The sequence below is a fragment of the Musca domestica genome, unplaced genomic scaffold (genome assembly GCF_030504385.1).
Source record: "Musca domestica strain aabys unplaced genomic scaffold, Musca_domestica.polishedcontigs.V.1.1 222, whole genome shotgun sequence".
NCBI classification, from domain to species: domain Eukaryota; kingdom Metazoa; phylum Arthropoda; class Insecta; order Diptera; family Muscidae; genus Musca; species Musca domestica.
In genome coordinates, this window is record NW_026712264.1 from 290,346 (window position 1) to 312,330 (window position 21,985).

Sequence of the window (21,985 nt, forward strand, 5' to 3'; positions counted from 1 at the left end):
TTTCAGCGTTTTTGTTGTTGCAGAATTTAATGACTATTGTCTAAACGTAAAATCAGTGCATCGACGACATTGTAAATTTCATCGAAATGTGGACGAGATTCTGGTTCAGCAGCCCAGCATTTTAACATTAAACGATACATTTCCGCTGGAGCATTATCGGGGGCTGGCATACGATAACCTGAAAATAAAAATAAATTTGTTAATAAAACAAATTCAAAATCAATAAAGACAATGTAGAATTAGAAGAAATAAAACAATAGAACAATATTTTTGATCATTATAGGACATTTTTGTTGATTTTTATAAAAAAAATTTTAAGGAGCAAAAATCGTGGAAATTTGGAAAATATTTTTGGAGACGTAAAAATCGAGGATTACTCAAGACTATTTTTGGGTAACGATTTCTGAAAAATATATATTTTTTAAAAATACTAAAAAATATATTTTTATGGCCAATAATTGAAGTTTCTTTAAGAATATTTGTTTAAGGGCTACAAGACCAACAATCGTGATTTTTTAAGAATACTTCTTCAAAGTCCATTATGCCGGAATTCTTGGATTTTTTGATATTTTTATGTTTATTAGAGCATTTTAAACATGTTTTTTCATTGTATTTATAATTCTGGATTTTTAAAGAAAAATTGTGTAATTTTTGATCATTTTTAACGACTATTAAATCAAAAAATTTACATTTTTAAGATTGTTTTCCAATAAACATTAATTTAACGTTTTGGACAATCATCGTTAATTTTGTAAGAATTGTTTTTAAAGATCAATCAGCCAATATTTGTTGATTTTGTAACAATAGTTTTTCCAATAATTTACCAATCAAGGTAAATTTTTAAGGATGTTTTTCTAAATGTAAATTTTTAACAAAAATTTTATCAGAACCATTCAGACAGAAAGTTAAAAAAAAAAGAAACAAACAGATGTGAGTCTTCCATATGAAACTTTGAGACGAACTGAAGTGTCTTCATAGATGTAAATTAAAACCAGTAAGGAAGGGTCAAAAGTCGGGCGAGACCGACTATATGATACCCTTTTATACGAAATCATAAAATTCGACAAATTACATATTCATATCAGATTTCTGGTCAAGAGAAATATTTAGATATAGCAAGTTGTAAAGAATCTCTTGATTCGCAAGTTACGGCAAATATAAGTAAGTGAGTAGGCAAGGTACCAGAAGGGGTTGGTAGATATATATCAAATTCACAAGATATATTGCGTTAACAAAAATGTTTGGATGTGTGAGATTTCTTTGAGTATTTTGTTTTCCAAAAATCTTGGACCCTTTGTGGTACAAGAAGAAATGGTCCGATCTGTACCATCTTTATAACAGATCTTGTGATGATGGAAATATTGAGATGTACCAAGTCTGAATGGAATCGGATGTTCATTTCGCGTTATATGAGCTTTATGGATATTCCAATATTGCCCATCTTCGAACTCTATCTAAGTTTGACAAAAATATTACGATGTACCAATTTTGGAGCAAATCGGATACTCTCTTCGAGGGTTATTGTGCACACCAGCCACACAGATAGACGGACGGACGAACATCGCTAGATCGACTCCAAATGTCCTAAAACGGATTTGGTCCAAAGAGACCTAGGGTCTAAAACCGTTATTTCACGTTTTGACCGCATCAAATGATGCGCATCAAATGATGATAAATAAATAAAAATATTTCACCAAATGAAAAAATCTATTAAATTTGAGCTGATATTACATATATGGTGCACAATAACATTAAAATAGGATGAAGATGTATATAGAACCGAATCTCACCAATTCCATTCGTCCTTGGGCCAAACAAATATTGTTTGGAAAATTTCATCTCAATCGGATAAAAATTGATACCTTCATTTTGTTCACAAAAAATACATGGAAAGACGGACTGACATGCATAAATCGACTTAGAAAGTGATTCTATGAAAATCCCCAAAAGTAACTATGGATCCATTTCGCTTCCTTCTTCATGTTACAAACAAATGCACAAAAACATAATACCCGTACCACTATGTGCTATAGGATATAATTATAAGGTAGCGGCGGTTAGTTTATGTTGAAGAGAAGAATTTGAATCAAAGTAACAGTAGAGTTTTAAAACTACCGAAAAAAATATTTTTTATAGAGCAGTAGAAGAGAGTCTTTATTACCGATCTGAAAATGCTTTATTACGAATCTACATAGATGTATATAGATTAACGGATATGAGTTTTAATGGACGAACAGAAAAAAATAACAAACGAGATAAATAGGGGATTTTATATAACATCTTAAACCGATTCTCTGTGCCAGGGGAAACGTAGCCTTATAAGAAGAAGTGAGTTTCTAAAGACGAGTCTTGACAGACGGATTAGAAATTAATCTTTTTGAACACCAGGCAACAAAACCCTCTGTGGATTTGCAAGAAGGCTGTCTTTATTGACAGAGGAGTTTTTGTAGACAAGCTAATAAGAATATTTACAGATAATGTGAAGGTCCTTACAGCCCACCTGAGAAAGATACAAAGAAACATTTGCAGGGATTCAAAGGAATATTTACAGGTATTTAAGGCCTTCATTTGTTGATGATTGTGATGACGGGCGAAAAAGCCAAAGAGTATAGAATTATGTTTTATCAATTACTTTTAATATTTCGTATTATTGAATTCTATTCTTGGGTTATTTTCTACTTAAAGTGGTTTAATCAACTTACCATGATCAATTTTTTCTCTAGCCTGGGTATTTGTCATACCCGAATACGGTGTATCACCCTTTGAGAAAATCTCCCACATTAATATACCATACGACCAGACATCACACAGTGATGTATATTTGCCAAAGTTTAAGGCTTCCGGTGCTGTCCATTTGACGGGAATTTGTTTCATGCCATCCGATACTGAAATCGAGAGATATTTAAAATTAAAAATGTATTCCTTTAGGGAAGAAATGTAAAATATTTCTTACCGATATACTCCTCTTCCTCCCTTGACATGCCGAAATCAGAGATCTTTACGGAACACTCTAAATCAACTAAACAATTGCGGGCTGCTAAATCACGATGTATACAATTTTTCGATTCCAAATAACGCATGCCTGTAAAGATGGGAGAAATATTGTTAATATTTGAAATTGTGTTGTCATGTAAAATAATGTTAGCAATTGCAAAACACTGGATTGATTTTTCAAAATAATCCAGTGTTTTTGGTTCGATACTTTTTTATATTGGGGGAAAGTGTGGCATCGAATATACCAAAATGGAAATGACAAGTTCAAACGTTAAAACGGATAACAATCCGGACTATTTTGGAAAATTAAAATGCAATCGAATAATGTGCATTTTTAAAGAAATATCGTATGGATATTACCTATATGACTTGGTTGCGTGGAATTTAAATAATTTGCATTGACCGCGCTATCTTAAGTTTAATTTAGCCTGAAGGAGGCAACAAATTTGTATTCAATTACTTCTGCAAATAGCAGTGATTTGGAGTGAATTAAAATGCAATCTCTGGAATGTTTTCAAAGTATGGATATGGTTGTCATAAATATTTACTTCTTAATCATAGAAATTTTACAATATTAGTATTCATATTAATATGATATATGATTATATTGTTATAATACTTTTTTATACCCTCAGCCACACGGCTAAATAAGTGTATATATCATTTGACACGGTCAATAAAGGTTTTTTGATCCTAGGTCTCCTTTATCCCAAATCCGTTTCAGGACATTTGGAGTCGGTCTAGCTATGTCCGTCCGTCTGTCGGTTTGGTTGGCTGGTGCGCACGATAACTCTCGAAGGGAATATTGGGTTTAGTCCAAACTTGGTATATCGTAATATTAGATCGAGTTCGGAGATGAACAATATCGGTCCACTCCTTCTGTTACCTCCCACAAAAGGCCAAAAATTAAAAAAAATATTTTACAATATATATGATATATTTTTGCACAGAAAAAGAAAGGATAATCCGATTTCGCTCCAAAATTGCAAATCCTAATATCAGTGCTAGGTCAGGTGCGAACATGCACAATATCGATCCACTCGATCAAGTACCTCCCCCACAAAATTTTGAATAATTATAACTCTTATAAAATGTGATGTAAGAATCCTTCAAATTACACAAATCACAATATTTTGGTACATGACAATATTTCCATCAACACAAGATCGGTAGTAAATATGATAAAGATCGGACCATTTCTCCTGGTACCTCCCCACAAAGGGTCAAAGTTTTGAATAACAAAAACTATTATAAAATCCCAAATAAGCATCTGGTTCTCTTCAAAATTCACACATCCCATTGTTTTTAATAAAACAAGATCTTTTGATATCTTTTTCCACAAAGGATCAAAATTTTGAATATCCAAGAAGCTCATAAAACGCGAAATTATCATCCAATTCCCTTCAGACTTGGCACATCTCAATATTTCCATCAACATGGAGTATGAACATGGAATACTTCGGTCGACTATATCTCAACTATACCTCAGGCACATTTTACCATTTTCTAAAAACTATCACAAATTTCAAACAAAGTGAAGGAAGTAACCAATATAGTCCAAATCTGGCACGTCGCAATATTTATATCATATTTATATAGGTTCGATACTATAAGGACAATATTGGCCCATTCTCCATAGAGGATCAATAATTTGAACAATCATAACAGAAGACAACATATATTTAGATAATCGAACATTGGCTGAGGATATACATTTGTCGGCAAAACCGACTGACACTCCATAACTTGCTTTAATAGATTATTATTATTATTCGAATGGCAAAAAAAAGACATGCCATGAAGATTTTTATAAAATCGCTTTTTTCGCGCCTTATTCAGAATAGAGCCGATATGCCAATCCTATTTTAAGAGCAAAACTATTTTTAATCTTAAACAATTTTCAAATTTTTCAAATCTTTGTGAATATTATTACTGACTAGATGTGTTTTTTGCTGATTAAGACTTACCGGCTGCTGCATCACGACACATTCCCATTTGCTGCCGTGTTGTTAAGATATTTGAATTCTTACGCAAATAATTCAGCAAGGAGCCACCTAATGTTGGACCAAAAAAATTATAATTAGGAAATTATAAAAACAGCAAAATCTGTGTATTTACTAACCTGGCACCAGTTCCATAACAATCATTATCGGTTGCTTTTGTACACAAATACCAATCAATTTGACAATATTCGGATGGTCATATTGTTTAAGGATACGACCTTCCTGTAAGAATTTGCGTTTCTGTTCATCGGGTAGGGTCATGCGACATGTTTTGACGGCCACATCCTTTTTGGTTGACTTCAATTTGGCCTTATAGACATCACCAAAGTTACCCTGGAGACAAATTAAGAAAATTAGAATTTAATATACAGTTTTTAAATTATTTTAATATTATCGACTTACACGACCAATTTTCTCACACAGGACCACATCATCATTGCTTAGCTCCCAGATTTCACGACGTATGGGCGTTCTGAGAATAGCACCTGATTTCACGGTAACTGGCAACTCCGATTGGTATTGATGCAATATCAACTCTTGTATACTGGGGAATGGTGGACCCTCGAAACGGAAATGACCCTCCACCGTGGTTTGAACTATGAAATGTTTGTGTCCATTCCAGCAGACGCTCAATACAATTTGACTTTCCTCATTACGTATGGTTTCGCGGACAAGGAAATCACCTTCATTGTTGAGCAGACGTACAACTTCTTCACGCGGTAGAACACCATGGAACCATTCTTCTTCGTAGAGCGGGCGATTTGTTGAGAGGGATACCTAAAGAGAAGATACATAAAAGAATGTCATTAGTAATGGTGTTTAGTTTTGGTTCAGATGGATATTAGTTTGAATTGTAAACACCAAGGAATAAAAGAAGAAGCAAAGGAAGAATTTCAAATAAACAATAAAATAAGGCAAATGAAAGTAAATTAAAATTGGCAAGTTTGGTTAATAAAAAAAACAATGTCTAAAAATATACATGCAATTTTTCTTACATCTAAATTTAGCATTAAACAAAAAAAGTTATAAAAAGTTGCCCACAAATGTATTTGGTTGTTGTCAAAAATGCATGAGAAATTTGGATATAATCCAAAAAAAAAAATTAATATATATTTTTTTTGGAAATTTACGTCATTAGAAATTACACATTTTAATAACACAGCACATATGACTCCATAATTCCAGGGATTAAAGGATGAGGCTAAAATGTGTCTATATGTCATCTAGACCGGGTTGAAGGAGTCTATAGACGGTCATATAGGATCTATTTAGACGGACTGAAAAAAGTATACCTCAACGAGCTAAACGCAGTCTATAAAGACAACTTGAGGGGTCTTTCTAGGCGAGTCAGATTGAGTCTTTCTAGACGAGCTCCATGAAGTTTTTCTACACTAACTAAAAGGAGTCTATAAGACTAAATAAAGGAAGTCTTTCTATTCGAGGGCGAGCTCGAGAGTCTTTATAAACGAGTTTAAAATGTCTGTGCAGTCGAGTTCAAGGGAGTCTTTATAGACGAGCTGAAGGGAGTCTATATAGACGAGCTGAAGGGAGTCTTTATAGACGAGCTGAAGGGAGTTTTTATAGACGAGCTGAAGGGAGTCTTTATAGACGAGCTGAAGGGAGTCTTTATAGACGAGCTGAAGGGAGTCTTTATAGACGAGCTGAAGGGAGTCTTTATAGACGAGCTGAAGGGAGTCTTTATAGACGAGCTGAAGGGAGTCTTTATAGACGAGCTGAAGGGAGTCTTTATAGACGAGCTGAAGGGAGTCTTTATAGACGAGCTGAAGGGAGTCTTTATAGACGAGCTGAAGGTAGTCTTTATGGACGAGCTGAAGGTAGTCTTTATGGACGAGCTGAAGGGAGTCTTTATAGACGAGCTGAAGGGAGTCTTTATAGACGATCTGAAGGGAGTCTTTACAGACGATCTGAAGGGAGTCTTTACAGACGATTTAAAAGCTGTCAAGCTGGAGGGAGTTTAAAAGAGTCTTTCCAACAATCTGAAGGGAGCCTACATAAACGAGCAGAAGAGGGTCTCTATATATGATAAACAGAGGGTCTTTATCGCCAATAAGAAGACAGTATTTATAGAAGTCCTAAAGGAAGACGTTATATACGTCATTAGAGAATCTTACTTGACAAGCTGAAGGAGTATTTATGGGCTAGCGGAAAAGGTTTTTATAGGAGAGGAACTTTTTGTAGACGAGCTGAATGGAGTCATTACTGAAGGGAGTCTCTATCTATAAGCGGGTTTCTCTCTCGCTCACACACTCTACGACGGGTTGAAGGGAGTCTCTTTTTACAAAAGACCTGCAAAAAGTCTTTTGAAAGAAGGGAATCTTTTAGGTAAATTGTAGGAGGGAAGTATGGACGAACTGAAGGAGTAGAGCATAAGTGATTTAAAGGTATAGAGAAATGTTTACTTGGATCTTTTCTGGTGTCCTTATATCGATATGAGCTAATACAATTTTCTTCCTTCCACAGGAGATTCCATGTTTTGGGGTCTTACAATGTAAGGAGCTAGTAACTTAATCTGTAAATTGGAATTCTATTCATCTTTACTCCAACGTGGAGGACCGTGGTGTTCTCATTCAAAATTAATATTTTCCCAATATAATTGTTCACAACTACAGCTAAAGTATACTAATCTTATTTGCATTATTTACGAAATAAAATATTGCATCAACAAATGACGAAATTTTGCGTGGGTAGTTAAGACAATTCGACAATTTATAGTATTAACCAAATTGACTAATACAAATAAATATTTCAGTATTGAAGTGCTTTGTTTATATAAAACAAAATTTTTGGATTGTTCACTTACATTAAACATGGATTTGGGACGCTTTTTGCGTGCCGGTGGCTTTGGAGGACCATTTAAATTGTGGCAGTTATGAAAGAATATCAAAGAGAAATTTCCTGCCGAATCACTGCAGTTGCTACTTTGACCGGATGTACTACTCATGTTGACAACGAAGAAGTAAATTTCCACAAAATTTATTTATAAAACATGATTTGATATTTTTCAATTTTAAATGCAAATTATTTATAAATGCTAATAAATTTTTAAATTTAATTTGTGATATATTAAATATTTATAATTTGTCACAATTTATTTAAATATATCTAAAAAATTATGTTAATTTCCACTCAACAACACGTCACTATAAATCTTTACGCATTTTCTTCAATGAAAAAAATATACCGACGTTCGCCCGGTTCTTTAGGTAAATTCAGCGAAACGAAAATATTACCGCACAACAATTGATATTGAATGAAAAACTGTTTTCAATACCCAGAATGAAAATCTTTTCGAAAACACACACATACCTCAAAACCTACGACAATAAAATAAATGTATATTTTAAAATCTCATTTCCTCTCTAGCAAAAAGAGAAAATTCAATAAAACAATCTCTTGAGAAACCCGAAATTCGCTCTGAAAATCTTTGTTGTTGCTTCCATCTCAATTTCCTGTTGAACTTGTAACATTTATCTGGCTGCCGTTAAAAGTTCATCAGTAATGACATTTAGCTGTCGGTGGGGGGAATGCTTTAAAATGTTAAGTTATTGAAAGAAAATTCTCAAGAGGTTTGTTATTCATTCGTCAGCAGCCAGAATTTACTTTGACGATTTCCCATCAACTTTTCCTTTTTGGCATAGTGACAACAATGATTTCCAACGCATTTCTGTTTTCTTTTCACCTACCCTAAAAACACCGACTGCGTCATTCTTTTTGCACTTGGTAGAATGAAATTTTGTGAGAGACCTTAATATGTGTGTATATTTATTGCTATTTTGAAATGTATCTATAGATATTTCGAGTAAAAGAAATTTTGAGAATGAAAATCTTTTTTAATCTCAGTATTAGCGAATATTTTGAGAAATGTGAAAGATTTGATATTCTCTAGAGAATTTGTAAGTTGAGGTCTTGATTAATTAACATAGGGTGCACCGAAACGAAAGCAACATTACTAGAGGAATGAGTCAGATAATATTGTGGGTAATTTCATCATAATCATCAAAATCATGGAAATATCGCAATATCGGGATACTCCAGGATAATAAAATATAAAATAACAAGTTAACATGTTATATACCCTCAGCCAATGTTCAATTATTTAAATATATTTTGACTTCTGTTATGATTATTCAAATTGTTGACCCTCAATGGAGTAGGTTCCGAAGGAATGGTCCCATATAATCCATTTCGTATAAGGCCTAAATAAATATGATATAAATAGTGCGACGTACCAGGTTTGGGCTATATTGGTCACTTCCTTCACATTATATGAGATATGTAATAATTTTAAGAAAATGTTAAAACGTTCGTGATGTGTCAGATATAGTCGACCGAAGAATTCCATTTTTATGCTTCATCTAATACAGATACAAATATTGATATGGGCCAAATTACAAGAAAATCGAACATTTATATCCAACTTTTTGTGAAATCATAAATTCCACATTCATATCAGATTTCTGGTTGAGAGTAATATTTAGATACAGCAAGTTGTAAAGAATCACTAACTTGTTTCGCAAGTTATAACAGATATAAATTTTGAAAATTGTGACCCTTTGTGGGTGAGGTAACAGAAGGAACTCGTAGATATATATTATTTTCACAACAGATCTTGTATTAGCAAAAATGTTTGTATGTGTGAAATATGAAGAGGATTAGATGCTTATTTCGATTTCTTTAAGCGTTTTATTTTTCAAAATCTTGAACCACATGTGGCGGAGGTACCAGAAGAAATGGTTCGATCTCTACCATCTTTATAACACATCTTGTTTTAATGGAAATATAGAGATGCACCCAGTCTGAATGGAATCGGATATTAATTTCGCGTTTTATGCGTTTCATTGATATTCACATTTTTGACCCTTTGAGAGGGAGGTACCAGAAGAAGCGAAGTGATATATCCCATCTACACAAAAGATCTTTTTTTTTAGCAGAATTGTGTGCAATATGAAGAGAACCGGATGCTTATTTCGGAGTTTATAAACGTTTTGGTTATTGAAAACTTTGGCCCTTTGTGGGGGAGGTACCAGAAGGAGTGGAGCTATATATTCCATCTCAACACCAGATATTGGGTTTATAAAAATATTTCGATGTGTGACATTTTAAGACAATCGGATTCTTACATTACATTTTATAAGAATTGTAATTATTCAAAATTTTGACTCTTTGTGGGGGAGGTACTTGATGGAGTGGACCGATATTGTCCATTTTTGCACCTGTCCTAGAACTAAGTCAAATGTTAGGATTTGCTAATTTGCAGCAAAATTGGATTATTGCTTCACTTTCTGTGCAGAAAATATTTTTTTTGAAAATTTCGACCTTTTATGGGGGAGGTACCAGAAGGGGTGTACCGATGTATTCCATCTTAACACCAGACCTTGGGTTGATAAAAATATTGGGATGTGTGGAATTTGAAGACAATCGGATTTTTACATCAAATTTTATAAGAGTTGTAATTATTCAAAATTTTGACCGTTTGTGGGGGAGGAACTTGATGGAGTGGACCGATATTGTCCATTTTCGCACCTGACCGAGAACGGAGGCAAATATTAGTATTGGCAAAGTTTGAGCAAAATCGGATTATTGCTTCTCTTTCTGCACAGAAAAAATATTTTTTCCCAAAATTTCAACCTTTTGTGGGGGCGCTACTAGAAGGAGTGGACCGATGTATTCCATATTCACGCCAGACCTTAGGTTAATAAAATTATTGTAATGTGTGTAATTTGAAGACAATCGAACTCTTATGTTCCATTTTATAGGAGTTATAATTATTCAAAATGTTGACCCTTTTTGGGGGAGGGACTTGATGGTGTGGACCGATATTGTCCATTTTCGCACTGATGCAGATACTAGGATATCCTATCCCTTTCTGTTTTTGAAAATTTCGACCTTTAGTGGGGGATGTACAAGAAGGAGTGGACTGATATTGCCCATCTCCAAACTCGATCTAAGTTTGTTAATAATATTCTAATGTAACAAGTTTGGACTAAATCGGAAATCCCCTTAGAGAGTTATTGTGCGACCAGCCAGACAGACGAACGGACAACGCTAGATCGAACTAAAATGTCCTGAAACGTATTTGGTCCAAGGAGACCTAAGGTCTAAAACCGTTACTTCGATGAGCCACGTTTTGGCCGCATCAAATGATATATACCCTAGCCATATGGCTGAGGTTTTTAAGAAAATTATTATGTTTCGAATATTTTTGGGCAACATTCTTTAAGAGAAAAAAAGTTTCAGATACATACATGCAAAAACAATTAGTAAAAAACAACTGTTAAATTTATCAAACATGCTTTAAAATTAAAAATAACATGAACAAAAGCTGCACTTAATAATAGCTACAATGGTTCAAAATTCTAACTACAAACAACAATATTTATAATAAATTTAAAAATTATCAACTTAAGAAATAAACATTATTTTTTTTGCTTTACAAAGATGTCCATGGCAGGAGGAAGAAGTGTAATTGCTACTAAAGTGTGCTGAGAGAAATCACAATTTCTACGACAAAATAAGGAAATAAAAATTAAAATATTAAAGTGAAAATTGTGCGATATCAGGCGGGAGAACCCATATATAATTTTTATTTATTCAATCGGAAAAAAGCTCTCCACTCTAAAGATGCAATGAGACAATCGTTCAGTTTGACATTCTTGATTGCAATTGAGTTTTTTTGTTTTTTTGGCAAATGAATGTTACTCACTGTTGTGGCCAAACTGGGAACACAATAGCAATGATCTTTCATCGAGAGTACATCATCGCTCGATTCACCAGCATCCTCATCATCGTCATTATGGCCGTGCGAGCGATCTACACTAAAGGGACGTGGATGTCGATGATGTTTGGCCACATGTGGTGACCCCACTGGACATGTACAGAACTCTTCGCTATTATCCTCTGAGGTTTCCGAATTCAAATTGAATTCTTTGGCAAAATCGAAAACACTTTTGCTGGGATGGATGCGTCGTCGTTTGGTGCACACCTTACACAGTTTACCTTTGCGCAGCTGAAAGTTAATGAATTTGGAGCGGAATGTTTGACGTATGGCTTTGGATTTCTTTTGAATTTTTGGCACTTTAAATTTGAGTTTTGAGGTAGAGTCCTTGGACGGATTCATGTTGGCAGTGTTGGCTGTTGTGATTTTTGACTGACTCGAAGAATCGAGTAAGGGATCAGTGTGTGTTGAAGGGGAACTAAGTGTGGAGGAGCTATGTTGACCATTATCGATATGTGTTTCTGGGTAATTTGGTGTGCCTGATGGTGTAACGTTCGTTCCAGTTGGCCTTGAGTTCGCAGATGAAGATGTACTTGACGATGTTCCCTCTGGGCTTTTGTTATCCGAACCCGCTGTTGTTTTCATAGAATTAAAACAACCGGTGTCCTCTTTTTCAGGACTATCCTTAGTATCCACAGATTTATGCATTTTTGTCAAAGGACTCTTAGAGAACTCCTTGATGTTACAAAGTATGGCATTAATGGACTTTTGGGAAAACGATAAGGACCGCTTCTTGTTCTTATCATTTTGCATGGCAATGGGTATTTCCCGATCTGAACTTGAGGTGGAAATGCGTTTGATGTCATGAGGATTACCACTAATGGGCCTCGTTACTACATCAATTACTTCCGCCGATTCGATGGCATCCAAATCGGTGATTTGCGGTGAAATCGTCCTCTTCAAACGATTGTCCAAAGTGCGATTCAATTCATCGATCCGATCCAAATGGGCATCTATGGAATTTTGCATAACCTCTGGAATGGGTTTATTCTCGTTATTTTCATTTTGAATTGTGGGAAGAATTTCCATTCCTTTTTCCTCCTCCACCGTATTTTTCTCCTCGCCCATTTCCTTATTTTCCTCTGTCTTAATTTCCTCTTTAATACTTTCCGGTATTGTGTTGATTTCAATGACCACCTGTTGTTGCTCTCCCAGGGTTGCCAACAATATTTCCTCTTCACATTTCTTCTCCGCAATTGGACTTTCTTCCTTTGTGATTTTTGGCTTCTCCTTCTCTTCCCCCTGCTCTTCCTTCTTCTTCTCCTCCATGTCCTTTTTCTCCTCCTTTAAATCTAAATCCGCATAAATATGATTATTATTGTTATAGGACCATTGCTTGTCACCATATTCATCTTCCTCCTGTTCCCTGAGCTGGTCGTTACGCATCAATATGGAACCATGACTCATGCTGCGTCTTAGCTTGGAAGGCACAAATCTTAGTGGCGGTGTCAGCTCCTTAACAAAATCACTTAAATCATGCATAAAACCCTGATTGTTATTAGCTTCAAAACTGGCAGCCATGCGCATGGGTAGGTTAGTAATAGGCTCATATTTTGCGGGGCTATTTGGACTAATTACCGATAGTGAACCCAGACTCTGGGAACGTGGTTTCATTTTACTGCTCAGACGTTTGGCACGCGCCGACGCCGTTGGCGTTGTGGGCTGGGGTGTTGATTTACGTTTGAAGTGACGTCCTCGCAGTAGGGTGAGAACACCGCCACGTCGCCGTAGTTCATTGAAGATACTTACGCTTGTTGTATTTGTATTGGAGCTCTAAATTGTGTGTTTATAATTTGTATATTTGGAGGTTAGTTTGTTTAATTTTTTTTTTGTGGGTCGTGTAGAAAGAAAGATATAGGAAAAATTCAAAATCATGTTAGGTATATAATTATTTGGAAACATTCACCGTGTCTAAGTAAAGGGGTTTCATCCTATGGCTTTCGAGGTCTATGATCGAAAATTAAGTTGTACCATATGAGAGCATTAAACCAAATAAATATATTGGGTTGGTATACAGAGTCTACAGAAACAAGTACAAGAAGTTAAGTTCGACCGGAACGAGTTTTGAATACACTTCCTTACATAAAAAAAGTATCGGTATTCAATATTCGAATCGGTTGAAGAATGCATTTAAAGTCTTCAAAATATCATAAAGCGGGTGGTACTGTTATATAGGCTGTAGAAAAACGTGGACCTACACAGACAATGCGATGCCATAATAGATATAATCTGATTTAAACATAATCGAAAAAAAAACTGAACAATCCGTTGTAGGGGTTACAAAAAAAAAAAATCAAGTAAGCAAAGGCTATAGTCGTGCGGGTCCGACCCCGTGATACCCTACAACACTACAATATGTTCGAAGTCCCCTTATATCCAAATCCATTTTGGAAGATTTCGTTTTTGAAATAATGTCAAAGAGCCCAACCCAGAGGTTACCCTTAGTTTTTTTTTTGAGATTTTGGACAATATTTACACACTCCGTAGTATTGTTAAGTATTCAAAACAATTTCACACGAAAGTTGTGGTCCATTTACAGCTAAATATAATACAATGGTCATCCAAAATGGCTTCTTCCCTATTCTTAACTCTCTTCTGATGCGAAATTCCCTGTCGATTATATTTAAATTGTGGCCTATAGAGCGACTACAAAATTAGAAAAAATTAATTTTTTTTAGTACATTTGCACCACATACATCTTAAGAACAATAAACTTTAATTCTGACCCTAACCCTACCCTCATGCAAAATTTCGTGAGGATCGGACGATAATTGCGATATGCATATAATACCCTCAAAACGTAATGTTGGGGGTGTAGAAATTTAGAAAATTTCCAATTCAAAATTGTAAGTCAAATTGAAGAAATCGCATGCGATAAAAATATGACTAAAATTGACAAAAATCGACAAAAGATATTCACTTTTTTATTGGTATATTTTTCCGCGATTTTCTTAGATTATCGTTTTCTGGCAAAAGACCATTCCGAATTGATGGGAATTGTGAGAATCGGCCCAGCGGTTCTTGATTTATAAGCAAAATAAAAAGATCAATTTTTTTACATATATATTGTACCTATTTTGCTGTATATCCGATTTCTTGGCTATTATCATCACTGTAATGGTCAGAAGTGATTTTTTAATATATTTGTGATTTGGGTGGGATTGGAAATATTCGCGGTTTAGTGGACATTTTCCCATTATCTTACATAAAAGTTAGGGTCTATTTTAACTGCTAATTATTGTCCGATGACCGCCCAAATTGGTAAGTTTCTGCCCACTCTAACTCCATGTAAATTTTCGCGTCGATTGGTTTATAATTGTGGCCTATGGAGCAACTGCAAAATCAGGAATTTTTTTTTTTAACAAATCCTTCGGAAAATGTGACTTAATTAGTTAAATTTCCCAATATTGGGAGATACCGTTATATGAGATATAGCTTATTTTCAAAACACACCTAAACAGAATGAAAACAAGTATGTCAAATATAAATTCCATAGACGAACCTTTAAAGTTTCTCCCTGCTATAAAATATTCATTGAAGGACTTCCCTGACATTGGCCTTTCCTTTCGAATTAGAAATACCAAATTATAGTTCATTCTGTTTGGAAAACATATAAAATTTCAAAAGAACAATAATCGGTGACTCCTGCTAGTTTTAGAATATAATTAAGACTTTTCATGAACTGTTTTAGTTGGGATGGGATTGTCTAAAAATTGACAACATAAAAGAAAATCATGTAAAAGTATAAAGCTGATATAACTAATTGTTGAACTACATTGATTTATTTTCAGCAAGGATTTAAATATTTTATAAAACCTAATCCCCAAATTTTCAGGTTATATGTACCTCAAATATTGAAATTATGTACGGGGTTATTTCAAATTGTGAATCTATATGTGGTGGAGGTTCGAAAATTACGTTACATAAGCCATACTCTGTGCCAATATTTAAGATTTGCTATAACCTACTGTACTATTTAGATGGTTCACATAGACGAATCTTACTACTAAAAATTACACTCTATATATGAAAGCCTTATTTGTAGGGAACTCAATGTATTTTTTAATGAGGTTTGACAAAGTGCATCATAAAACTAATTGGGAATAGAATATACTCTACTTGATCTAAATTATAATTTTAATTTTTTTTTTGATATTCTAACTCTTGAATTTCCACTCCAATAGACTCTTAAAATACTTGCAACTTAGCCCTGTATATTTAATATAAATATTAAAGTTTTTTATTTGGAACATGTCACATTTCAAACAACTTAATTTTCGATCTAGATTATTAAAAAGGACACTCCTACAGAAAACAAACACTTTCATACTTGATGCATGTACCATAACCTTTAGAATTGATATTGATTTGTAAATCACATACTAAATATAATTATTTGGTATTTTTAAACAATATACCATAACCTCAAAATATAAGTGTGAAATGTATTAAAAATGCCTATAGAAATACCCTACACCGTACGAAAGGACTATCAAATGCAAAACTAACCTGATGATTATCATTATTATAGCCACCATGTTCGAAACAGGGGAAATTTGGCAAATCATCACCGGGTGGCAGTTCTTCGCATCCCACCTCATTGAGGGCACATTTAATCATATCCAATAGTTTCTGCTTTTGTTTCTCCTGACAACGTAGGGCATTCAAGTCCTTTGATTGACGGCTGTAAAACAAAAAGAAAATTTACGTCGATTAAATTTTGTAAAAGCCAAATGGAGAAAATTCATTCGTATACTTTTGATTTTCCTTTGACGATTGAATGCCATTGCTGTTAATGCTACCATTTGAGGTTATTGATCCATTGGCTATGGGTGAACCACCATTGACATGTTCAATCATTTTCATTTGTTTCTCTTGGCAGTCTCGTACGAATAACTCCAATTCCAATTGTTTAGTACGCAACCAATCGACCGTCAAATTATCAACGGCCAATGTACTGGACTGTAATTTGCCGGGGATATCTTTGATGAGGGATTCATCGAATTGAAATACAACAGGGGTGGTGGGTGATGTTCTGAAAAAAAAAAAAATAAAAAGAAATATTAACATTATTAAATTACACATGTTAAGTTAATATAACTACTTTTATGGAAAGAATTACACGAGTCAGGATGGAGTCTTAGTATAAAAAATGTCGTTCGAAAAAGCCACCTAACATTTTAACATGTAATTTGAAGAATTTCAGTAGAAAGTTTATTACGATTTAGGATATTCAAAACATTAAGGTAATATTAGATAATTGAACCAAAATTTAGATTAGTAAAATATTTTAATAGAAGGAATTATAGGAGTCATAACTAGTCTACTTTTAAGAATTCCTTAAAAATTATAGGGAGTTACCGTTAATTTGGGGCCTGTATGAAGATGTGGACCTGCACTGGCAATTTTCTGCCACAGGCTGTAGTACCCATTACCAAGTGCAAATACGAATTTTGAAACAATCCGATAAAAATTCTGTTAAAATTTTAAATATATCGAATATAGGAAGTTAACGTTATTTTGAAAGATTTTTGTTAAAATCTTAAACATACCGAATATAGGGACTTGCCGGACTTACATTTTAACATGTAATTTGAAGAATTTCAGTAGAAAGTTTATTACGATTTATGATATTCAAAACATTAAGCTAATATTAGATACTTAAACAAAAATTTAGATTAGTTAAATATTTTAATAGAAGGAATCATAGGAGTCATAACGAAGTCTACTTTTTAGAATTTCTTAAAATTATAGGGAGTTACCGTTAATTTGGGGCCTGTATGAAGATGTGGACCTGCACTGGCAATTTTCTGTCACAGGCTGTAGTACCCATTACGAAGTGCAAATACGAATTTTGAAACAATCCGTTAAAAATTCTGTTAAAATCTTAAACATATCGAATATAGGAAGTTAACGTTATTTCGGAAGATTTTTGTTAAAATCTTAAACATAGACTGTAGTACCCATTACGAAATTCAAATACGAAATTTTAAAGAATTCCGGTGAACAATGCCCCTAAAACCATTAAAATACCGAATATAGGGAGGTACAGTTATATGGCCTAAAACTAAACGTCCATACTATGGTGCAGGGTATACAAACTCCAATACCCTTTTTAAATTGAAAATTAAATAATAAAAAAAAAATAATCGAATTATAAGCGAGATGATGATTTTGTAAATGATTGTAAATTCAAATGAAATTGTAAAATGTAAATAAAGTTCATGAAATTCCCATCTTCTCCCGGTCTCTTGCCTCCCACTCACCTATGCTTTTCTGTGAATTCCCGATATTCCTCGCTTGGATTTATGCTGTTTATCACAGTGTCGATACGTTTTTGAATCTCCTTGAATTTATCCGATGTTAGATCACTATATTGGCTGGCTTCCTGTAATATATTCTTCCATAGGAGGATGAAACTTTCCTGCACCGACTGTTGATGTTCCAACAGACCGGGTAGGAGTATGGTGCGGAAATCTTTTTCAACTTCTACTGCCTCGGTTATGGAGAGTACATATTCGTTATGTGTTAAATGTAATTTACGGCAGGCTTTTTGATATTTATCACGAACATCGTCAACTTTGCGACCACTGCGACCAGCTGTTGGAGGGAAGAGGAGAATTTAGATTAAAAAAATGCTCAAATTGGGAAAAATGGTATTGCAGTACTTACCCTTAATATAGTGTTCCTCAAAGCGATCCCTTAGTGTCCTGTATCCATCCAAATGTTTTGTATATTCGTTTTTCTTTCGTTCCACCTCCTCTTTGAGCTGGAAATAGAAATATAGGGGAAATAGTTAGATACAAGTAAAAAATGTGTATAAACACTGTAGATTTGGGAAGAATTTAGAGATTTTCCTAGTTTTAGTATTCTTATTTCGAGTGAGCGTATGTGTAATCCGATATATCTCTTCGAATTAAGTTCAGTTTGTAGTTATCCATTTTAGAGGCATTGTTAGTCAGAAATCAGTTTTCACTTCAAAATACCAAGGTTTTAGACATTTTACATCTAAAATTTCAAACTTTGAACCTCGAAAGGCATTTTCCATTTCAGGCAACGTCCATCGGTGTTAATATTAAGGTAAATGAGGTTTCTTTTTAACTAGAATGTATATGTCCCCAGTCCGTTCTTGTATAACTTTATTGGAGAACTATAAAATTTTTGCTTAGAAAAAAGTAAAAATGTTATGTTTGGTAGGACAAACCACTTTATAATGTAAGCATTTAAATTATAAATAATGACAATAAAAATGTGCTTTGGAGGACAGTTTCTATACAAATGGGAGACATTTGGATAGAAAGGATACTTTCTAGAATTTCATTGCGCTGTATAAAAGAAAAGATTTCAAGGACCCTTTCAAGGGACAGAGGTCTTCAAGGGAATTGTCCATAAGTAGGGGCGCTTCCATGAACTCATTGTAAGAAAGATGGGTTTTAAGGACACTGTGTAAAAGAAAACGAGGCTTCAGGTATAGTTTCATACTACAGGGGCTATTAATAAGGATATTTTAATATGGGAGTTTTTGAGGATACTTTCCATAGGAAAATGAGACACTCACTTTATATATCGGAACACTTTAAGGACCCTTATCGCGCTTTTAAGGACACTGAATAAAAAAAGAGATTTTAAGGATCCTATGAAAGGACAGGGGTCTTCAAGGGCATTTCCATAAGAAAGGGTGCTTCCAAGAACTTATTGTAAGAAAGATGGGGTTTAAAGACTCTTTATTGTAAATTTTAAAGACACTTGATTATTCTTACGGACACGGTGTAAAAGAAAACGAGGCTTCAAGGTTACTTCATAATATAGGGGCTTTTTAAGGACATTTTCAATAAAGAAGGGAGCTATTGAGGATACTTTCTATGAGAAAATAAGACACTTTATGTATCAGAGTACTTCAAGGAATCTTTATCGTGCCTTTAAGGACATTGTCTAAAAGAGATTTCAAGGACCATTTCATAGGACTGAGGTCTTTCAAGGACATTTTCCATAAGGAAGGTTGCCTCCAAAGACACATTTTATAAAAAACGGGACCGAGCATTGCAGGGACACTTTATATGTGGGGGTGTGTCAATCACTCTTTTTTCAAGGAAGAATGTTCGATAAGAGAGAAAGAAGAGAAGAGATTTCAAAGATCATTTCAAAGGACGGGGGTCTTTCAAGGACATTTTCCATAAGGAAGAGTACCTCCAAGTCCTTGCAAGGACACTTTATAAACTGGGGTGTGTCAATGACACTTTTTGCAAGGCGAAATGCTTTTAAGGACTCTCATACCAAAAGTGTCCTTGCGTGGAGTGTGTCTTTGGAGGCACCCTTCCTTATGGAAAATGCCCTTGAAAAACCCCCGTCCTTTGAAATGAACTTTGAAATCTCTGCAAGGACACTTTATAAACACTTTTTGCAAGGCGAAATGCTTTTAAGGAAGTTTTCTATACGACAGAATGCTTTTAAGGACACTTTTTATTCGAAAGGATACCATTGAGGAAAAATTTTATACGAGGTGGTACCTATTGTGATTGTGTACAAAAGGGAGATTTTAAGGAAACATTCTTCTCTTTCTCCAAGAAAAGGTCCATCGAGGTCCATTAGAGGAGCAATATAGCGCCAAAGATATGCAATAACCTAATATGTCGCTGATTTTCTTCTCTCATCGAATGTCTCGGATTTTGTATCAATAATAAATGAAACTTGGCATACATCAGCACATTTTAGGTAACACCTCGCCCACAAACGGTAATAATTTTGAGAGATCATAGTTCATATGTAAGCACATCGCAAAATCAGTATCAGGCAAATAATTGCCTATACTTTCAGGTTCTTTAAACGCCAAAAGGGAAGAAATTTCTAAAAATAAAGATAAGTGTGTCACCGGTTGTTTGGTGAACTTCACATAGCTACATATTCCTATCAATGTCTGTTACCACCTTTACAAATAGTCAAAATTTCGGAAAATATTCAATTTCCTCTAAAAAACGGTAGGAGTCTACTATTTTCGGAAAACAAAGTCTAGGGGCCTAATATCGGTTATTTAACCATACACCATCCGGAACCTGCCCCCTCACAATTGGATCAAATTTTGAATAATTACAACTCTCAAATATTGAGATATTCGCAACTTTCATACCAAAATAATTTAATATTATGTTATAATCATTTAAATTCGATATTATTATTATTATTATTATTATTATTATTATTATTATTATTATTATTATTATTATTATTATTATTATTATTATTAGTATTATTATTATTATTATATTATTATTATTATTATTATTATTATTATTATTATTATTATTATTATTATTATTATTATTATTATTATTATTATATTATTATTATTATTATTATTATTATTATTATTATTATTATTATTATTATTATTATTATTATTATTATTATTATTATTATTATTATTATTTATTATATGTATATTATTATTATTATTATTATTATTATTATTATATTATTATTATTATTATTATTATTATTATTATTATTATTATTATTATTATTATTATTATTATTATTATTATATTATTATTATTATTATTATTATTATTATTATTTTATTATTATTATTATTTTATTATTATTATTATTATTATTATTATTATTATTATATTATTATTATTATATTATTATTATTATTATTATTATTATTATTATTATTATTATTATTATTATTATTATTATATTATTAGTATTATTATTATTATTATTATTATTATTATTTATTATTATTATTATTATTATTATTATTATTATTATTATTATTATTATTATTATTATTATTATTATTATTATTATATTATTATTATTATTATTATTATTATTGTTATTATTATTATTTTTATTATTATTATTATTATTATTATTATTATTATTATTATTATTATATTATTATTATTATTATTATTATTATATTATTATTATTATTATTATTATTATTACTATTATTATTATTATTATTATTATTTTTATTATTAATTTTATTGATCTTTTTTATTGTAACAAATTTAAATTAGGTTACTCGAACCAAAAAAAAGCGACAACTCATACTCGCATGATGACCAGGTCAAACATTTTAACCCACTGCCACAATTTCGTTTCATTTCAGTTTTTATTGTTGTTGTTGCTTTATATCGTTATTGGCGTAACAATTGAAATTGAAGAAACAAGTACCCCT

At 33.0% G+C, this 21,985-nt stretch overlaps 1 protein-coding gene across 1 annotated transcript; it reads right to left on the reverse strand.

Annotated features, from left to right (window-relative positions):
* LOC101890877 (tyrosine-protein kinase Fer) lies at positions 1-18,559 on the reverse strand. The gene is made up of 11 exons (XM_059123102.1): positions 18,466-18,559; positions 18,060-18,393; positions 16,550-16,828; positions 16,303-16,477; positions 11,722-13,566; positions 5,400-5,774; positions 5,117-5,330; positions 4,962-5,048; positions 2,954-3,082; positions 2,703-2,885; positions 1-178 (listed from the first exon to the last, which is right to left on the reverse strand). Exons 3-11 carry the CDS (start codon positions 16,657-16,659, stop codon positions 27-29), a joined length of 3,270 nt encoding a protein of 1,089 aa, XP_058979085.1. The 5' UTR covers positions 16,660-16,828; positions 18,060-18,393; positions 18,466-18,559; the 3' UTR covers positions 1-26.
* Between the last annotated feature and the right edge of the window lie 3,426 nt (positions 18,560-21,985).